General features: G+C 39.7%; 2 protein-coding genes and 1 pseudogene across 2 annotated transcripts; all 3 read left to right on the top strand.

Annotated features, from left to right (window-relative positions):
- Window positions 1-556: 556 nt before the first annotated feature.
- LOC116410968 lies at window positions 557-2,288 on the top strand (annotated as a pseudogene).
- Window positions 2,289-10,911: 8,623 nt separating this feature from the next.
- LOC101733632 (G-protein coupled receptor family C group 6 member A) lies at window positions 10,912-13,220 on the top strand. The gene is made up of 2 exons (XM_031902707.1): window positions 10,912-11,991; window positions 12,984-13,220. Exons 1-2 carry the CDS (start codon window positions 11,461-11,463, stop codon window positions 13,218-13,220), a joined length of 768 nt encoding a protein of 255 aa, XP_031758567.1. The 5' UTR covers window positions 10,912-11,460.
- A 114-nt stretch (window positions 13,221-13,334) lies between these two features.
- LOC101733686 (G-protein coupled receptor family C group 6 member A-like) lies at window positions 13,335-16,536 on the top strand. The gene is made up of 2 exons (XM_004914864.4): window positions 13,335-13,563; window positions 15,469-16,536. Exon 2 carries the CDS (start codon window positions 15,471-15,473, stop codon window positions 16,452-16,454), a length of 984 nt encoding a protein of 327 aa, XP_004914921.1. The 5' UTR covers window positions 13,335-13,563; window positions 15,469-15,470; the 3' UTR covers window positions 16,455-16,536.
- Window positions 16,537-17,586: the final 1,050 nt, after the last annotated feature.

Raw genomic sequence — 17,586 nt, 5'->3', positions numbered from 1 at the left:
CCTCCAGTTTGGGATTTCAACTGCACCAGGAATATTCCAGCACTTTATGGAAACCTTGCTATCCAGCATTCCTGGTGTTTTTATGATGTTGTTCTACTAATGGGGTCATCTGAAAGTATATTGGCTGACTGCCTTAGAGTGCTATCTCATTTTGATTCATCAGGCATTAGTTTAAAAAAAAAAAAAAAAGTGTGAAATTGGTGCTACCAGAGCCTCTTCATCACTTGCTTGACAAAGGGGTCCCATGGAATTGGACTCCTAAACATTCAGAGGCCTTCTGCAAAGTTAAACAGTTGCTGACATCTGATTTTCTTCTTGTCCATTATGATGAAGATCGTCCATTAATACTTACTACAGATGCATCTCCTTATGGTGTTGGCGCTGTTCTTAGCCACATTCTCCCAAATGGTAAAGAGGCACCTGTTGCCTATTACTCTAGGACAATGACATCAGCAGAGAGGAACTATGAACAGATTGATAAAGAAGCATTAGCTGCTGTTAAGAAGTTTCATAATTACCCCTATGGAAATACATTTAAAATCCACATTGATCATAAACCATTCCTTATGCTTTCAGTCACTTGCTTTTACAGATTTCAGACTGCTCACTACCCCCTTTACTTGAAGTACTTATGCTGGAATACCTCCCTGATTCTCCACTGGAAACTAATGAGATTGCTCATATGACTGCAAAGGTTCCAATCTTTTCTCGTGTTCTCAACTGGGTGTGGAGGGGATGGCCAAATGAAAAGTTGTCTGAAGAATTCAGACCATATTCAAGCTGTCAACATGAATTATCTGCACATTAAGGGTGTTTATTATGGGGAATCAGAGTAGTCATTCATCAAAGTGGACGCAAAATTGTCCTAGATATGCTACATGCAGCCCACCCAGAAATTTTGTGCATGAAAGCTCTTGCAAGGAGTTATGCCTGGTGGCCCAGAATTGACACAGACATAGAAGAGGCTGTCACTTGCCAGAACTCTCGTCACAGCCTCCCTGCAGCTCCAGTGTTTCCTTGGGAGATTACAAAAAAAAGTCTTGGTCTAGACTTCATATTGATTTTGCTGGACCATTCCAGGGGAAGAAGTTTCTTGTAGTGGTAGACTTTTCTCAAAATGGTTAGAGGTCATTCCAGTGTCATCTCAGACATCAGCTGTGACAATTTCAACCCTACATCAGCTGTTTGCAACACACGGAATACCAGATGGTATTGTATCAGACAACGGGACAGCTTTTACTTATGAGGAGTTAAAGACCTTTACCAATAACAACTTAATAAGGGCATGTCTACCTCAAGGAAATGGACAGGCTGAAAGAATGCTTCAAACTGCGAAGGATGCACTCAGAAGGATTACTAATGGGGACTGGTCAAAAAGACTTGCACGATTCCTTACAGCTCAGCATGTTACCCGATGTCCTAACACAGGTGTCAGCCCTGCTGAGCTTCTGATGGGGAGGTGCCTTAAAACATGTCTTGATAACCTTAATCCAGATTTAACTGATGATGTAGAAAGTAAACAGCAACAGAGCCTGGATTCAGCCCTATCCTCTAATACTCTACGTACATTCACTTCAAATGATCCAGTGTATGCCAGGAAATATGGGGCTGGTCCAAAGTGGGCCCCTGCAGTAATAACTGAAGTTACTGGACCTGTGTCATACAAGCTACATTGTGATGACGGGCAAGAGTGGCACCGTCATGTTGATCAGTTGCGGAAGCGTGTTCAGCCAAGTAACAGTACCTTAATGGAGAGCATGGGTTGTCCCAAGGTGGTTCCTAGTGACTCTCTGCCAGATGAAGTGGCTACCCCATGCAGCCAAGGGACCAATGAAACCAGTTTTCCACCAGAAAATGACTCTGCTCCTATAGAGAACTGTGATAACTCCTCCTAAGATGTCTCTTGTGGTCAGACTTCCAGTTATGAACAGCCACAACGCAACAGGGTGCCTCCAAAGTGGATGGACGATTACGTTAGCTAGGGGGGAGGAGTGTTGTGTACCAGTAGAGGGAGCACCGTGCCTAAATGTTAACTCAGCTACAATGCATTATCTAGCTTGACTTTCTGCTTGTTCTCTATGGTTAGATACACTTCCTACTTGCAAATGTCTGTATATAGTTTGCCATGTTGGAGCTCTAATAAATAGGTTGTTAAAGCATTACCATTGAGTCCTGCACAACGCCACTATGAACCCAACAAGTTTTGTCAAATTTATTCACTTAAAAATAAAAACATTATCTGAACTATTAAAGGGATTATAAGGTTTACCTGTCTGATTTAATTGGATTAAATGGACTGCTGACTTCAGAAAGTGACAAAGTGTTATAACTAACTTTTAATTGTATTCATTTCTTGGCAGACTTCATAGGTCATTTATTTACAGCAGGGGAAAAGTGCAATTTTGGACACAATTGCCATGATTTTTACCCACATTGAGGCTTTTCCTGTAATTCCAGACATTGTGCCCAACTTTTCTTTCAAGCAAAACCTAAACTATTTAAATTTTTATTTACTACAAGTGGTATGACTGCTGATGGTACCAGATGGCTTCTATCAGGGTACAATACATCTAACATATGTCATTTTTACAGCACCTGCCTTGGTCGCACCTTTGATAGTGTCTCTGTAGCAATATGCAGCACACTGTGCCTAAGGGAAGCCTGCACTTAACACCTGCCTCATACAGGCATTTAATATGGGATTGCAGATGTTCCTTACATTTCCAAAAGAGTATCTTGTCAATGTCGTGTTGGTAAGAGGCATCTGATGGCATGCCCATGTACAATTATTTCCATGGTGGAAGCAATGCCATTCACATTTAGGTGCATGCCAAAATTTGTATAGAAATTTGCATTTGGTACATTGCAAAAATTGTTAGCAGAGAAGGAAAGTTAATATAACTGGAAGGTGCTATATCTTTTAGTCCCCCACACCGGCAGTAATTCTAGTTGCTTAGTGAGTGCATTTGAAAATCTTTTTTTTGTTGAACTGGCATAGTGGATAACTGGAAAAATAAAAGAAGGTGGTGGAGCGGCACTTACCAAACCTTGGGGCTAATGCATTTTTTTAAGAGGGGCACCAGTCTAGGGTAACAAGTAAATATCAGAATCACTGGGTGGGGTGCATAATAACTTGGCGCCACCCAGTGACTGTATTTTTCTTTTCTCCTGTAAGAGAGTAAGAATTGAATTTGCCTGTAACATTCCTTTAAATTAGGTCACAGTGTTTCAAACATGTGATTCCTTAGTTCTAGAAATGATAATCATCATGCAAGGCTATTGTGAAAAAGGGGCTAAAAAGGTATAATCTAGACAGCTCTGCATGTGATTTGTGTAATGTTACCCTAATAATCCTTTGTACAAATTGTAAAAATTCCTGGCTACAAAATCCCAGACTTGTTTTCAATAGCTATTTATTCAAAACAGGCAGTCAATTAAGCCTGTCAGCTTAGATCTGGCCCAGTTTAGGTAACAGATAGGGTTGCCACCCTGCTGTTATCTGACCAGCCTAGCTGGTAAATAACCAACTACGGTCATGATTACAAATTTACTAGCAATGTAATACCCTATAAATCCCTCCCTTCCCTGACCCTCTCTGCTTCTGGATTCCCCCTTATAAGGATTGTCCCGCCTATGTTCCGCCCATTTCCCTGCCCACTCAGCCCATTTCCCTGTCCCTGTGTGACTTAACCACCTATTCCCTCCCCTAAATTTTATTACAAAAAAGGTAGCAACCCTACTAACAGACATGAAGTTGATTTCAGCCTACAAATGTGCAAATGTCTGGATTTTCTGGAATCTTTCCCTCCACCCCTGTGTTCCTTTTGACATGCCTGCCAGTGTTTACTAAACATGGAGCAGGTCACATAGGATTGGATGTGGCATTTAACTCTAGTTATGATGATGGTACTTTCCCCCCTTCAAAACATGTCCTCTTGCACCTGTAGTCTTAAAAAAGCCCCAATACATTATTTATGAGGAGAATCACACAAAGCCTGTAATTAGCCAGGCATGTGCCTTTCAGACCTATGGTTAGACATTCCCAGTTCACCTAGATGTGAAGCTCTTGCACAGTAACTACTTCTAAGCATATTTACACATTTCTGTTTGGTAAAAAGATTCATTATTCTTAACATATAATGCTTTGGAATCTGGCATTCCTAGGATTCTCTTCCCTCTGGAGTTTCTCCTTCCCTTCTGACAAAATAAAACATGCAGTAGCTTGGCAACGTGGAGACATTATGATTGGAGGGATCTTTCCTATTCATGATGGCATTTTCAAGCAATTTGAGAATACTTTTTCAGAGGATTTCCAATGTACCGGGTGAGTTGCTTAACTTATAAAATGGTTAATTAAGGTTCATATTTGTATTGCTTTCCTTTGCTTCTGTTCCCTGGTTCATAGGATATTTACTCCTTGTAAACTAAATAACAGTTTAAATCCCAAGAATGCCAGTTAAAAGAATAAAAAATGAAGACCAACTGCAAGTTGTCCGATAATTCTGCTATGTAAACCATGCTAAAAATTAAGAAGCAGAATATTTCATTTGGTTGCCACTTTTCTGGTATTTATTGGGCAATGATGTCAAGGGTGGCTAGGTGTGGTGGAGGCATTGTAAGGAATTGGCCAGGTTGGGGGAAGCAGGTAAGGATTAACTAGATTGGGGGAAGCAATCTGCTAAATTAGAAGGGGAGAAAAAGAGTTTAGCTGTACTGGCTGGAGGTTGAAAGACAAGTACATAGCTAGTAAATTTGTCAGAAGAGCCCTGGCCAATGTTTTGCCTGATAGGCTGGCAGAATAGCAGCCTGGGGTTACCCAAAGTAACCCTCAAAGTGAGGTTGTGCTTTAAGATAGCTAAAAGCTACAGCTTGTATGAGTAAGTCATTTACAAAAAAACTGTTTATGTTTCATTTGTAGGTTGCGATTGCGACATATGATTGATGCCATGTCCATGATATATTCAATAGAAAAAATAAACAATTCCACGTTATTACCAGGGATTACCCTGGGCTATGAAATTTATGATTCCTGTTCCAGTGCACTGAAAGCAGTGCAAGCCGTAACGTACCTTATACCCGAGACTGTTGCTGTGAACAACTCTACCAACTGCAACAGCCACACAGACATTATACCTACCATCAAAGCTGTAATTGGAGAAGAGTACTCAGAAATGTCCATTGCAATTTCCAGGATTCTCAACATTCATTTAATTCCACAGGTAAAAAATCACTTCAGGTATTGCCATCTATCAGAAAATAAAATAAAATGAAACATTTGACCTGCAACGGGTTATAAACCTACACTATGGGCCTGATTCACTAAAGTGCGATTTAACATGCGCTATTTTTAGCGTGCGCTAAAAATTTTACCGCTTCTTAATTTTGGCGACTTTGATTCACTAATAGTACACTAATAGTACACTCACGCTATTTTATGCGGTATTTCATGTGATATCCTTGTCGCGATAAATAGCGTGCGCGGTATTTTCCGCATGCACGCTATTTAGCGCATGCGCTAATTGTCGCGACATTACGCATGCAACAATCGGCAGCGTAAAAATGGCGACATTTTGCCCTGGGAGAGCACAGAGTGCTAGAGAGTTGTTGTATAAATGTTTATTTGCAAAAAAAAACCCCAAAAAACAATAAAAATATAAGTAAGAAAAAAAAAAGAAGTGCTAGAGATAATAAAATGGGGGGGGGGGGCATTTAAGAATATTTAGCCAAATACTTAGGGGTCCATTAGCTAAAGTGGCTTAAATTAAGTTAGAGATTTTAGACACAGAATAAATGGCAAATACAGTATGTTATGGGCACTTTATTAAACGGGGACAAATATAATATTGCAATTATTCTGGCAACAAAACATTGGATTGGCAGTTATCACACTCGCCAGAAAATACGCTATGTACTAATTAACGCAAGTTTTACTATTCAGCAAAATGGGCTAAAGACAAAATTGTTGGCAGAATATTTGCAAACATTTAAACCATATAGCATATTGATGCTGTTACTGATAAATGTAAGAGTGTAGTGGAAACTACATGGAAGTATAGAATACCATATCAAGTAAGGCAAAATAAGTAGACATTACTCAGTTCAAAAGTAGAAAAATATCAAATTTTACTATAATAATAAAATAAAGAAAAAAGGTTGGAAAAAAGGGTGGGGAAAAAAACTTAGGGCTTGCTGCCCTTGAGTTCTTCCATGTCCCTCTTTAACTCATCCACCTCCCCCCGGAGCTGGGCCAGCTCAGCCTTCATGTTGGCCAGGTCCTCCTGCACTGATGGTCCCGCAGGAGAACCTGGCGCCCAGCGCTTGGCCTGGGGGGAGTCCGGGGCCTGGGGGGAAACTGAGGGGAAACTGGGGCAGGAAAGAAGGGGGGGGTGTCTGGGGCCTCGGGGGCATATTCAGCCTCGGGGGCCTCTTCTGGCTCTTGGGCCGATGGTCCTGGGGCCTCGGGGGCCAGTTCTTGGGCCTCTGGGGCCGCAGGTCGGGCCGTTGGGCCGGTAGTCGGTCTGCTGGGGCCGCTGGTCGGGCCGCGGGGGCCGGTAGAGCCTGGAGGGCCTGGGGTTGGGCCTGGGGAGGAGGCGCCAGCTGAAGTTCTGTGAAATAGTATTGCAAGATGTTATTTTGTGTAATATATTATATATATATATATATATATACATTCAGACACCATCATAAATAACGGGGCCCCTCACAACAACATTTTTTGGGCCCCCCTCCTCCCACGCCCCCAATGGCCCCTCCCCCTGTGAACCCTCACATCAATACAAAGGACACACAGACATTGTTAGCCAGGGCCCCCTAAAACATTCGTGGCCCTTCCCCAAATGACTCACACTATGGGCCGCTCCCAGCTGCTTCCCCCCTGCTTTAAACTCATTTATGCATATGTATTTGAAAATAGATGTGTATATATATATATATATATATATATATACAAAGTGCTGGGAAGCTGCACACCATAAGGAACAATAATACCTGGGTGCCTGTGGCAAAACAAAATCTAGACAGGCATGGGGTGACAGCACACACAGGATTTTCACAAGGAGTCACAAAGATGTGAAATAATATTCAGAGGTTTATTGTGACCAACGTTTCAGTTCCTCACTGGCATTATGGTTGAACGTGATGGACGTATGTCTTTTTTCAACCCAACTTACTATGTTACTATGTTACTTTCATCATCCCTGACATTTCTTACATTTCTACCTTTAGTTCAAATTACTTGCTAAATCTTTTACTGAACGTATACTGTAAAAGCATAATAAAGTACAATAATTACCTTCCGCAATTTCAGCGACCAGTTCTGGGCTCCTGCGCTTCAGGTCGGACCACAGACGCTGGAGCTGGCGGGGGCCCACATCAAGGGCAAACCTGGCGAGCAAACCTTCTCTTAGCTCGCCCAGGATTGCCCTCTTCCTCTCGTGGACCCCTAAATCCCCCAGCGGTGGGTGGTCATATCCTGCACGCAGGAGCATGCTGATAATGTAGCGCCTCTCCCCTGGTAGCAAGTCAGAAACCCCAGGCATGTCCTCCCAGTTTGGTGGCTGCAGGCTCAATGACACAAAATGGCCCCAAGTCGCACAAGTCACGAGATTACAAAATCGCGATAAAAAAAAATCGCCAAAATATACATAGTAATGTATTTTGCGCAACAAAATATTCACCGCTACAGTACAGTATATTTTGGCGACAACATATTCACCGCTATAGTACTGTATATTAGTAGCGAAATTCCATACATGCCAAGACTTTAGTAAAATTGAGTAAAAAAGACACATACTTGAATAAATAACACTGTAAGTCCATATTTTATTGCCAAAAACTCATTTACTGTACTTTTCTATAATTTTTCGCCTGCCTGTAGTAGGTGTTAATTTTCGCATAGCCGAATGCGATATTTAGCGCGCCAAAGTTATAGTGAATCATGCGATCGTATTCTTTTCAGTGCGGAAATTAACGCATGCGGTAAAACTAGCGCGAGAAATACCGCATGCGAAAATGGCGACTTATCGCATGCGGTAATGCTGTAGTGAATTGCGCGCTAATTGTCGCGTCTTTTTTACCGCAAAAAAGCGTGCGATAAACTTTAGTGAATCAGGCCCTATATCTCTTCCAGTTGTGCCTCCAGCTTTCTAATATATGGAAGAGGGTTCTCCAATGAGAATAAACCATACTAGAGCTAAGTCATTTCACGGTTTTCTGACAGATGAGACAGGATTCTTACTGCTTAACCATACATTACTTAAATGTTGTAGCACTACAGCAACATCAAGGTTATGCGCATTGGTTTTCACAGTAATCACCTCTAGTTATGTGTATATATTCCTAAATACACTAATATATCTCTATAAGTGGCTGATTCACAAAAGGCCGAAAAAACAAATGATATTTTTAGCATGCGTTAAAAAAAAATCACTTCTTATATTTTTAGAATTAACGATCAATTCACAAAAAGGACGCTTGTCTGAATTAAGAAGTGATTTATGTTTATGCATTATTTCATAGCACCTAAGACATTTGGGATTTCACTAACACAATAGAACTCTCTTTTTACAGTCTTCCAGTCATTTCAATTGATGGGAAACTTTATATGATTGCCAGTCATTGAACGTATTGCATCTAAGACCTGCCCAAGGCAATGTGAAAATGTGGGCTGTGACACTCCAGCAAAAATAGTTGACCGGCACAACGAGTGTAATGCAAGCGGGGCTTAGCCCCTGTGTGTTTATTCAAAAAATAGCAGCACAGGCTGTGGCACTCCGCCATATATCCCTCCAACTTTCAGAACTTCCGAAGATTACTGCTTTATGTATTTAACCTATAACGCCTCACTACTTCCTCCTTTGATAATTCCTCTAGAGTTGATCTTTCCTTGAAAACTTGAGGATGCATCACTCTAGGGGGCTGATTTACTAAGACACGAATTCGAATCCGAAAAATTCCGACTTGAAAATGAACATTTTGCGACTTTTTCGTATTTTTTGCGATTTTTTCGGCATCTTTACGACTTTTCGGAAATTGTCGCGACTTTTCCGTTACCAATACGATTTGCGCGAAAAAACGCGAGTTTTTCGTAGCCATTCCGAAAGTTGCGCAAAATCGCCCAATTTTTTCGTAGCGTTAAAACTTGCGCGAAAAGTTGCGCCTTTTTCGTAGCGTTAAAACTTAAAAGGTGCGACGTTTCGCGCAAGTTTTAACGCTACGAAAAAAGCGCAACTTCTTGCGCAAGTTTTAACGCTACGAAAAATCGCCAGATTTTGCGCAACTTTCGGTATGGCTACGAAAAACTCGCGTTTTTTCGCACAAATCGTATTAGTAACGAAAAAGTTGCGACATTTTTCCGAAAAAATCGCAAAATACCGATCATTACGAAAAAAACGCAATCGGACGCATTCGGCCCGTTCGTGGCTTAGTAAATGTGCCCCTAGGACAACCACATACTTGATTCTCTTGTTCATATTCAGGAAAAAATCAGACTGCAAACTCCATCTTGTCTTCACAAACGCTCACGAACAGCAATGTCGTTTGGTAATGCCCACGCCTAGGAGGTGTTAATATTCACAATAATTATAGCAATATTTCATGCTTTTAACATTTAAAATGTGTCTGTGAATTATGCGCTAGGACTATTTCTATTTGATAATTATCGCAATGCGATGGACATAGCGCTTTGCAATAATTGAGATTTTTGCGCATGCGACATGACTAGTAACACATGCAAAATGACCTTGATGAATCGTCACTTAATTAAAGATAATTTTTTAATGTATAAAACTATGCGTTAAGTAATAACGACCTTTTGTGAATAAGCCCCTAAGTCTTTTCTTTTTCACATGCATTAAAGGGGTTGTTCAAATTTGAGTTAACTTTTAGTATGACATTGAGGGTAATGTTCTGGGACAATTTGCAATTGGTCTTGATTTTTCATCATTTGTAGTTTTTTAATTACTTCTATTTTTGCTCAGCAGCTCGAATTTCAGTAGCTATCTGGTCGCTAGGGTCTAAATTACCTTAGCAACCAGGGGCAATTTGAATTAAAATCTGGTATATGAAAAATAAGAGGACTTAAAGAAAAATAAGCTGTAAAAAGTAACAATAAAACTGTAGCCTCAAAGAGGAATACTTTTTTGGGTTGAGAAAAGACAAGAGTCCATCAAATTTATACACTCACACACATAAACTATATATACCAACATCAATACTAACTTGAGATTTTAGTATCACAATAGCCTTGGACACTGTGTTTGTTCAAGAACTCATCCAGGCCCCTCTTTAAGGCATTAACAGAATCTGCCATTACCACATCTCTAGGAAGGGCATTCCACAACCTCACTGCCCTCACCATAAAAAAACACCTACTGTACGTTGCTTCAAATGGAAGCTTTGTTCCTCTATTCTAAAGGGGTGACCTCTGATCGTTGATCGTTTTTATGGGAAAAAAGAACACCCCCTATCTGTCTATAATCCCCTCTAATGTACTTGTACAGAGTAATCATGTCCCCTCACAAGCGCCTTTTTTCCAGAGAAAACAATCCCAACCTTGACAGTCTAAGCTCATAGTTTAAATCTTCCATCCCCTTAACCAGTTTAGTTGCACGTCTCTGCACTCTCTCCAGCTCATTAATATCCTTCTTAAGGACTGGAGCCCAAAACTGCACTGCATACTCAAGGTGAGGCCTTACCAGAGACCTATAAAGAGGCAAAATTTTGTTTTCATTCCTTGAGTCAATGCCCTTTTTTTTTATACAAGACAGCACTTTATTTGCTTTAGTAGCCACAGAAGGGCACTGCCTGGATAAGACAACTTGTTATCTACAAAAATCCCCAGATCCTTCTGAATTAAGGATACCCCCAACACACTATCATTTAGTAGATAACTTACATTTATTCATATCCTTTTGAATATCTCTGCTGTGTTAGATATATGTACAGCCTGTACAGGAATTGTTATTGCTTTCTGTAGTACAATGTTGGCATGATCACATCTGTAGCCCTTGACAAACTGTACAAATGACTTGTAAAATCTATGCAGTCAACATCTTTCAAATACAGACCATGCAATATTGAAATAATGACATATTTGTCTGCTCAGTAACACTTTAACATATTTGTTTTATCCACATACTGTAGATAAGTCCTTCATCATCTGCTGTTGTTCTCAGTGATAAAGTCAAGTTCCCTTCTTTTCTACGCACTATCCCTAATGATAATCACCAAACCCTGGCTTTAGCCAAGCTAGTTGGTACATTTGGATGGAACTGGGTTGGGATCATTTCAGCAGATGATGATTACGGGCACTCTGCTGTTGAACAGTTGAACATTTTACTTAAACAAGAAGGAGTATGTATTGCTTTCACCAAAATAATACCTACAAGTGTTGATTTGCCCAATTCATTAAACAATATCATAAATGAGTTCACCAACTGCTCTACAGAGGTTGTAATTGTTATGGCAAAAGCTCCAATTGTTTCTAAGCTTTTCAATGAATGCATCAAAATGAATATAACTAAAACGTGGATCGCAAGTGACATCTGGGCAACATCAAATGAAGTGTCAAGTGCTGAAGAAATTAAAAAAGTTGGAACCGTACTTGGACTTAATTTCAAAGGAGGCAACGTCCCAGGGTTTGCAGACTATCTGAAAGATCTCAAAGCATCAAAAAATGGAGAAATTAACAAGTTCATTAGAGAGTACAAGAACTTACGTTTTGGGTGCACAGAGGATTACATAAAGTATCTGGAATGTGTAAATTCATCATCAGAATATTGTGTGCTTACTGATTCGATAGAAAAGAAATCTCCCTTGGCATGTAAAGTGAAGGACGTTTTGGGGGCAAATGATGATTATTTACTACAGATTGCTGAATGGCGAGCAGAATACAGTACAGCTCTTGCCGTAAATGCCATAGCTCAAGCTCTCAAAAACATTTTGTGCAAAAAGGGCAAATGTGACATTGACTGGAATCTGCCACCAAATCAGGTAATGAAAAGCAAAAACATATTTTAAGTATGATTGTTTGGTTTAAGAATGCTTTTCTTTGTTTACTAAAACCAGTTGATTGTATTAACTTTATACCAATCACCGAGATGCCTAGAGGTTTCATTGGTTTCACAGTGCAATTCATTCATGGCCAACATTTTAGACACGTGCAATAGATTTGGTTAACTGTATGTGAGAAACAGATAACGTTTTTCATATTCTCCCAAGTCCCTTATATTCCTCACCATGCAAATCTTCTCATATTAACACCTTACCTGCTGTGGATTATAAAATATACATTGCTAGCTGTCATAAACCTGACATAGATTTTATGTTTCCTGATGGAAAAAAGGTTAAAAAGAGTTGCATAACATTTTTGTGCCAAAGGATATGTTGTATAGCTCTTCCATCTAAATAAAAGGAAGGCTGTGCTAATTCTGGTTGATTTCTTATTCAAAAATTACTCATATCAAACATCGGTATCTTATCTGCAAAACATATCTGTCTGCTTGTTGATAAAATGTCTAGCAAATACTGTATAACAGACCACTACTTTAAAAAAGGCTTCATTGCATTGAATCTGAGGAAGAATTACATTTAAATTACTGAAACCCCATATTATTCATCATGGTGGGACAATGTTTTTCTGTGAGTTGCTTTAAGAAGGAACATCAATTGCAGAAACTTAACTGGCAGGTTAAATTATCTGCATAACACACATGTCTCAATGGAGTCATGGAGCCCTGTTTTACTGCCTGCTATAGGAAGACACTAAGAACAGGGCTCTCTAGTGCTCCCCTAATGATGTCCAAACTGGGAGTGTCCAAGCTGACTCCTGTGTGCCTAACCCTGGCCTCTTCTGTATGCAACCCTGCACCCAAAATGAGATTTAACTCTTGATGCTACATGCCACAATGTTTTTTTTAATCTGTTTTTTGAACTTTGCTATACTTTTTTGAATGCACTATTATATATATATATTTATTTTACAGCTACTCAATGAGCTAAAAACAGGGCATTATCATTTTAATGAGGAGAAGTTCAACTTTGATAGCTATGGTGATGTGCTAATAGACTATGATATCATTTACTGGAAACCTACTGACGACACCATTGAATTCCTGACCATCGGGGCATATAATACTACTGCAGGCAAAGTAAACATAGAGAGAAATAATATTACATGGCATACAAAGGACAACCAGGTACAGTGTAAGATATGCCTTTGAATGTTTTTGTCTTTACTATATGTTATGCAAGTTACCATACATGGTTTACATATAAATAGAAAAAATAATGAAGGAATGCAGCGATCCAGTTTAAAATCTACACCATAGACTTTACATATAGAGTAATTCAAAGACAAGGTTTGTATAATCCAGCACTAAGAAAATAAATTGATGTGTTTTCTGGAAGGTTTGACTACAGAGTGATGTATACGTTTGTTTGTACAGGTGCCATTTTCAAATTGCTCAAAAACATGCAAGCCTGGTTTTTCCAAAAAACATTCTGATATCGCCTGCTGTTATAAGTGTATAGAGTGTGCTGAAGGATACTACACTTCTGAAGCTGGTAAGCATTTAAAAGATTAAAACACTAAAATTGAAATCTACCATAACATGATCTTACACACTATGTTATAATCAAGCAACCACCACAGTTTCATGCTGACAGGCACTTCATTTGTTTAACCATCAACACTTTCCTTTGTGTATGTACAACATCTTAAGAAAAGGCAATGAAACCTCTAGTACCTTTTGTGAGGATATTCAATAACATCATACTACTATTTTATCCTATGAAATATTTTTGGGTTCAGACTTCCCTTCTTCAGTCAACAATTGTTCTTCACAGTAATATAAATAGCATTTTGCCTGATGAAGGGGCCTTAGAGCCCCGAAAGCTTGCGATGTATTTTTATTGTTAGCCAATATATGTATCATTTCTCTTGTATTTGTGTTTTGTTGTTTTTTTATTATTAGTAATATAAATACAATGACATGGAGTTAAGGTCAGAGAAACATGGTGCCACAGCAGGCCTGGACTGAGATTCAAAATAGGCCCTGACATTTTAAGTACATTTTACAGCATTTTCTGGCATTTGCCAGAATCCACAGATTGCCAGTCTAGGTTTGTGGCACAGTAATTATCATTTCTATCTTAGGGTGCTAGGGTCCTAATTTCAATATTAGCCAGGACACTGTAAGGAGTTGTATATTCTCATAATGCCTGCATTAGTTTCCTCCAGGTAATTCAGTTACCTATCATACTTCAAAAAACATACAGGTTATGTGGCTTCTCATAAATTTCATTCAACTGTGCAAATGCAATAGGGACTTACTGGGAAACAAACTTGCTTGAGTTGGAGATCTAGCCTTAAAGGGGAAGGAAAGGCTAAGTCACTTGGGGGTGCTAAAATGTTAGGCACCCCCAAGTGACTTGAATCGCTTACCTCGTACCCCGGGCTGATGCCCCTGTTAGGAGAAAACAGCACCAGCCCGGGGCACCTGGGGCGATGCGCTTCCTCCTTCCGCCTTCGTTTCGCTGCGACTCCGAGTCCGGCGCATGCGCAGTAGAGTGAAAAGCCGACTTCTCTGTTAAAGTTCGGCTTTTCACTGTACTGCGCATGCGCGTGCAGCGAAGAAGGAAGGAGGAAGCGATCGCTGCTACCCCGGGCTGGTGCTGTTCTCTCCATACAGGGGCACCAGCCCGGGGTAGAAGGTAAGCGATTCAAGTCACTTGAGGGTTCCTAACATTTTGGCACCCTCAAGTGACTTAGCTTTTCCTTCTCCTTTAAGGAACTCAGGAAAAAGCTTTATTGTGCAGTATCTCTTTAAAAATACATTTCCACAATTGCTGTATTTCAACTCACAATATGCATTTACACTTGGCAGCATATTGGCTAAAGTTGACTGCTGTCATCTAGTACATTTGAGTGAACCAACAGTGCTATGGAAGGAATTTGTTCAACTTCTGTGGTACTAAGGGCCGGAATTTTTCTGTCCTACATTGTGGAGGGCTGCTAATGGAAGCCCCCTGCCTGGTTCACCTCCCACTGGCAGCATAGGGCAGGCAGAGTATAAACAGAAACTCCCCCTGTTTGTTTAATATAGCATTTTAGCCTGGTTTCAGTACCTTCGGGAGAATATTCTGATGGGAGGGGAGGGGGAGGGGAGGATGAGAAGGGAGCCAACCGAGCAGACTTGTGCAGGTGCCCTGAAGTCTGATACTGAAGAACATCTGTACAAAAAAGAAGAAAAAAAAATCCTGTGTTTCAGATTTTCTGTGAGTGCTTATGGCTGTATTTAAATGGACTTTTCTGATAAAGCTTACTTAGTTTTACCTTTCCTTCTCCTTTAAGGTATATCCCCAAGACATCCAGGGCTTTATAGATATCAATATCACTTTAAGAAATGTAAATCATCCATGAAACTACCCTACTACACAAAAGTAACATGTTTCATTCTCTTTTTTCAGACATGACTGAATGTTCAAAGTGTCCTATCTACCAGTGGTCAGATAATGGAAGTTCTTACTGTACAAACAGGACAACTCAGTATTTAGAATGGAAAAACCCATATGCTGTATCACTTATGATTTTTGTAGCCATTGGCATTGTTGCTGTGTTATTAATAGTCATTCTGTTTATAAAGCACAGAGACACTCCAGCAGTTAAAGCAGCCGGGGGTAATTATACATATCTGTTGGTTTCATCCTTATTACTTAGTTTGATGAGTACTATCTTTTTCATTGGTCAGCCAAGTAATATTTTCTGCCAAATCAGACAACCTTTCTATGGTATCAGTTTTACCCTGTGTGTTTCTGGCATCCTAATAAAATCTTTACGGATCCTTTTAGCCTTTGAGTCAGGTAAAAGAGGACACAAAGTAGTGGTTTACCAACCAATAATTATTATTTGCACATCGACTTTTCTTCAGATTTGCATTTGTGCAATATGGCAGGCTGTAAAAAGTCCTTTCTTGAGTGAAAGCAACTCAGTGCCTAAGCTCCATATTTTGCAATGCAATGAAGGTTCCTATGTGGCTTTTAGTGTCATGCTGGGATATATTGGATTGCTTGCTTTTATATGCTTCATATTAGCCTACAAAGGAAGGAAGTTGCCTAAGAAATACAACGAGGCCCGATGTATCACCTTCAGCATGCTCACATACATGTTTGTATGGATTGCCTTTATCCCTATATATATGAATACCAGTGACATGTATGTGTCTGCAGTACAGGTTTTTGCTATTTTGGCTTCTGTTTATGGTGTTATCTTCTGCCACCTTTTGCCTGTATCATATATTGTACTTTTCAAAGGAAACACCAACAACACAGAAAGGTACATGAACAGCATCCGTGCATTTTGGATTAAGAAACCAGAAATTTCACTTCCCCAAAATAAAGTGTTTTATACTACACATTCTAATTCTATACTAAGGAAACGGCGCAAGAGTTTTTAAAGATTCAAAATCCTCTACTGACCTGCTCCTCAACTCCTCTCTCATTCCCTCCCCACACATTCGCATTCAAGACTTTGCAAGAGCTGCCCCCCTTATCTGGAATTTGCTGCTAAAAGCAATACCCTGTGCCACACCTCTCACAACTCTGGTCATGCCCATTCCCACACCTTGTGTCTCAACCCTTTCTCCTTGTAGATTGTAAGCTCTTTTGGGCAGGGGTCTCTTCACCTCTTGTATCGATTATTGATTGCTTTATATGTTATACTGTATGTCCAATGTATGAAACCCACTTATTGTACAGCGCTGCGGAATATGTTGGCGCTTTATAAATAAATGTTAATAATAATAATAATTTGGCTCAGTGCAGTGGACCCTTGGCTCCATTTGCTAATTGAATCTCACTTAATTCTTCAAACTTTCAAACAGTTTGGGGGAAAGGAATTTGTTGGAAAGGGGTCCTTGGGTTATGACTCAAAAAGTTAAAAGAAAAAAATAAGCACCGACACTCAAGGCAGATTTTTACAATGTCACCCTCCCAAAAATCCAAACAAAAAATAAGCACCGGTGCTTATTTTTTGTTTGGATTTTTGGGAGGGTGACGATCTCTCCAGTAGTGTTTATTTACTAAGTATCAAAAAGTTAAAAGCCAAGGGGGTTTACTTACCCTTTGCAATTAAGTCTTATGTAGACAATAGTATTGTAAAATGATATGCAATCAATTTGTTTGCTTATTTTTGTTTTTTTCATGTAGTAGATTATAAAATTTGAGTTGCTGACACACCCTTAATGTAGCATTATTTCCTACAATTCCAGCATTATTACAGACATGCACATATTTGTGCCTGGTGCACTTATATCCGATGCACTAAAATGGACTTCATGTTACGTGTAATTGATGGCACAATTTCTGCACAAAAAGTGTTGCTTGTCTGTTTTGTTTTAGCTATTTTTTTCACACCTGTCCCATTGGCTATTCCAAACTTTTGTTAGGCTCACTGACCATAGCATCTTTAGCAACAAGATCACAAAGTGAACTGATCTTTTTGTTAATCTTTTTGTATGTTTGTGCCATTGGTTAAATTACATGAGAGGCCTGAAGAGACTGCTTGCACAGACCAGGCCTCAGTTAGAT

Source organism: Xenopus tropicalis, chromosome 5 (assembly GCF_000004195.4).
Source record: "Xenopus tropicalis strain Nigerian chromosome 5, UCB_Xtro_10.0, whole genome shotgun sequence".
Taxonomy (NCBI): domain Eukaryota; kingdom Metazoa; phylum Chordata; class Amphibia; order Anura; family Pipidae; genus Xenopus; species Xenopus tropicalis.
The sequence above is the reverse complement of the archived record's forward strand: the minus strand, read 5'-3'. Positions and strand labels throughout refer to the sequence as shown.

What these genes read in the sequence shown, in the direction of transcription:
- LOC101733632 (XM_031902707.1), top strand. Translation starts at nt 11,461, where the DNA reads ATGGCAAAAGCTCCAATTGTTTCTAAGCTTTTCAATGAATGCATCAAA. An exon ending in GGAATCTGCCACCAAATCAG is followed by an intron (nt 11,992 to 12,983) that starts GTAATGAAAAGC and finishes TTTATTTTACAG; the next exon opens with CTACTCAATGAGCTAAAAAC.
- LOC101733686 (XM_004914864.4), top strand. Translation starts at nt 15,471, where the DNA reads ATGACTGAATGTTCAAAGTGTCCTATCTACCAGTGGTCAGATAATGGA.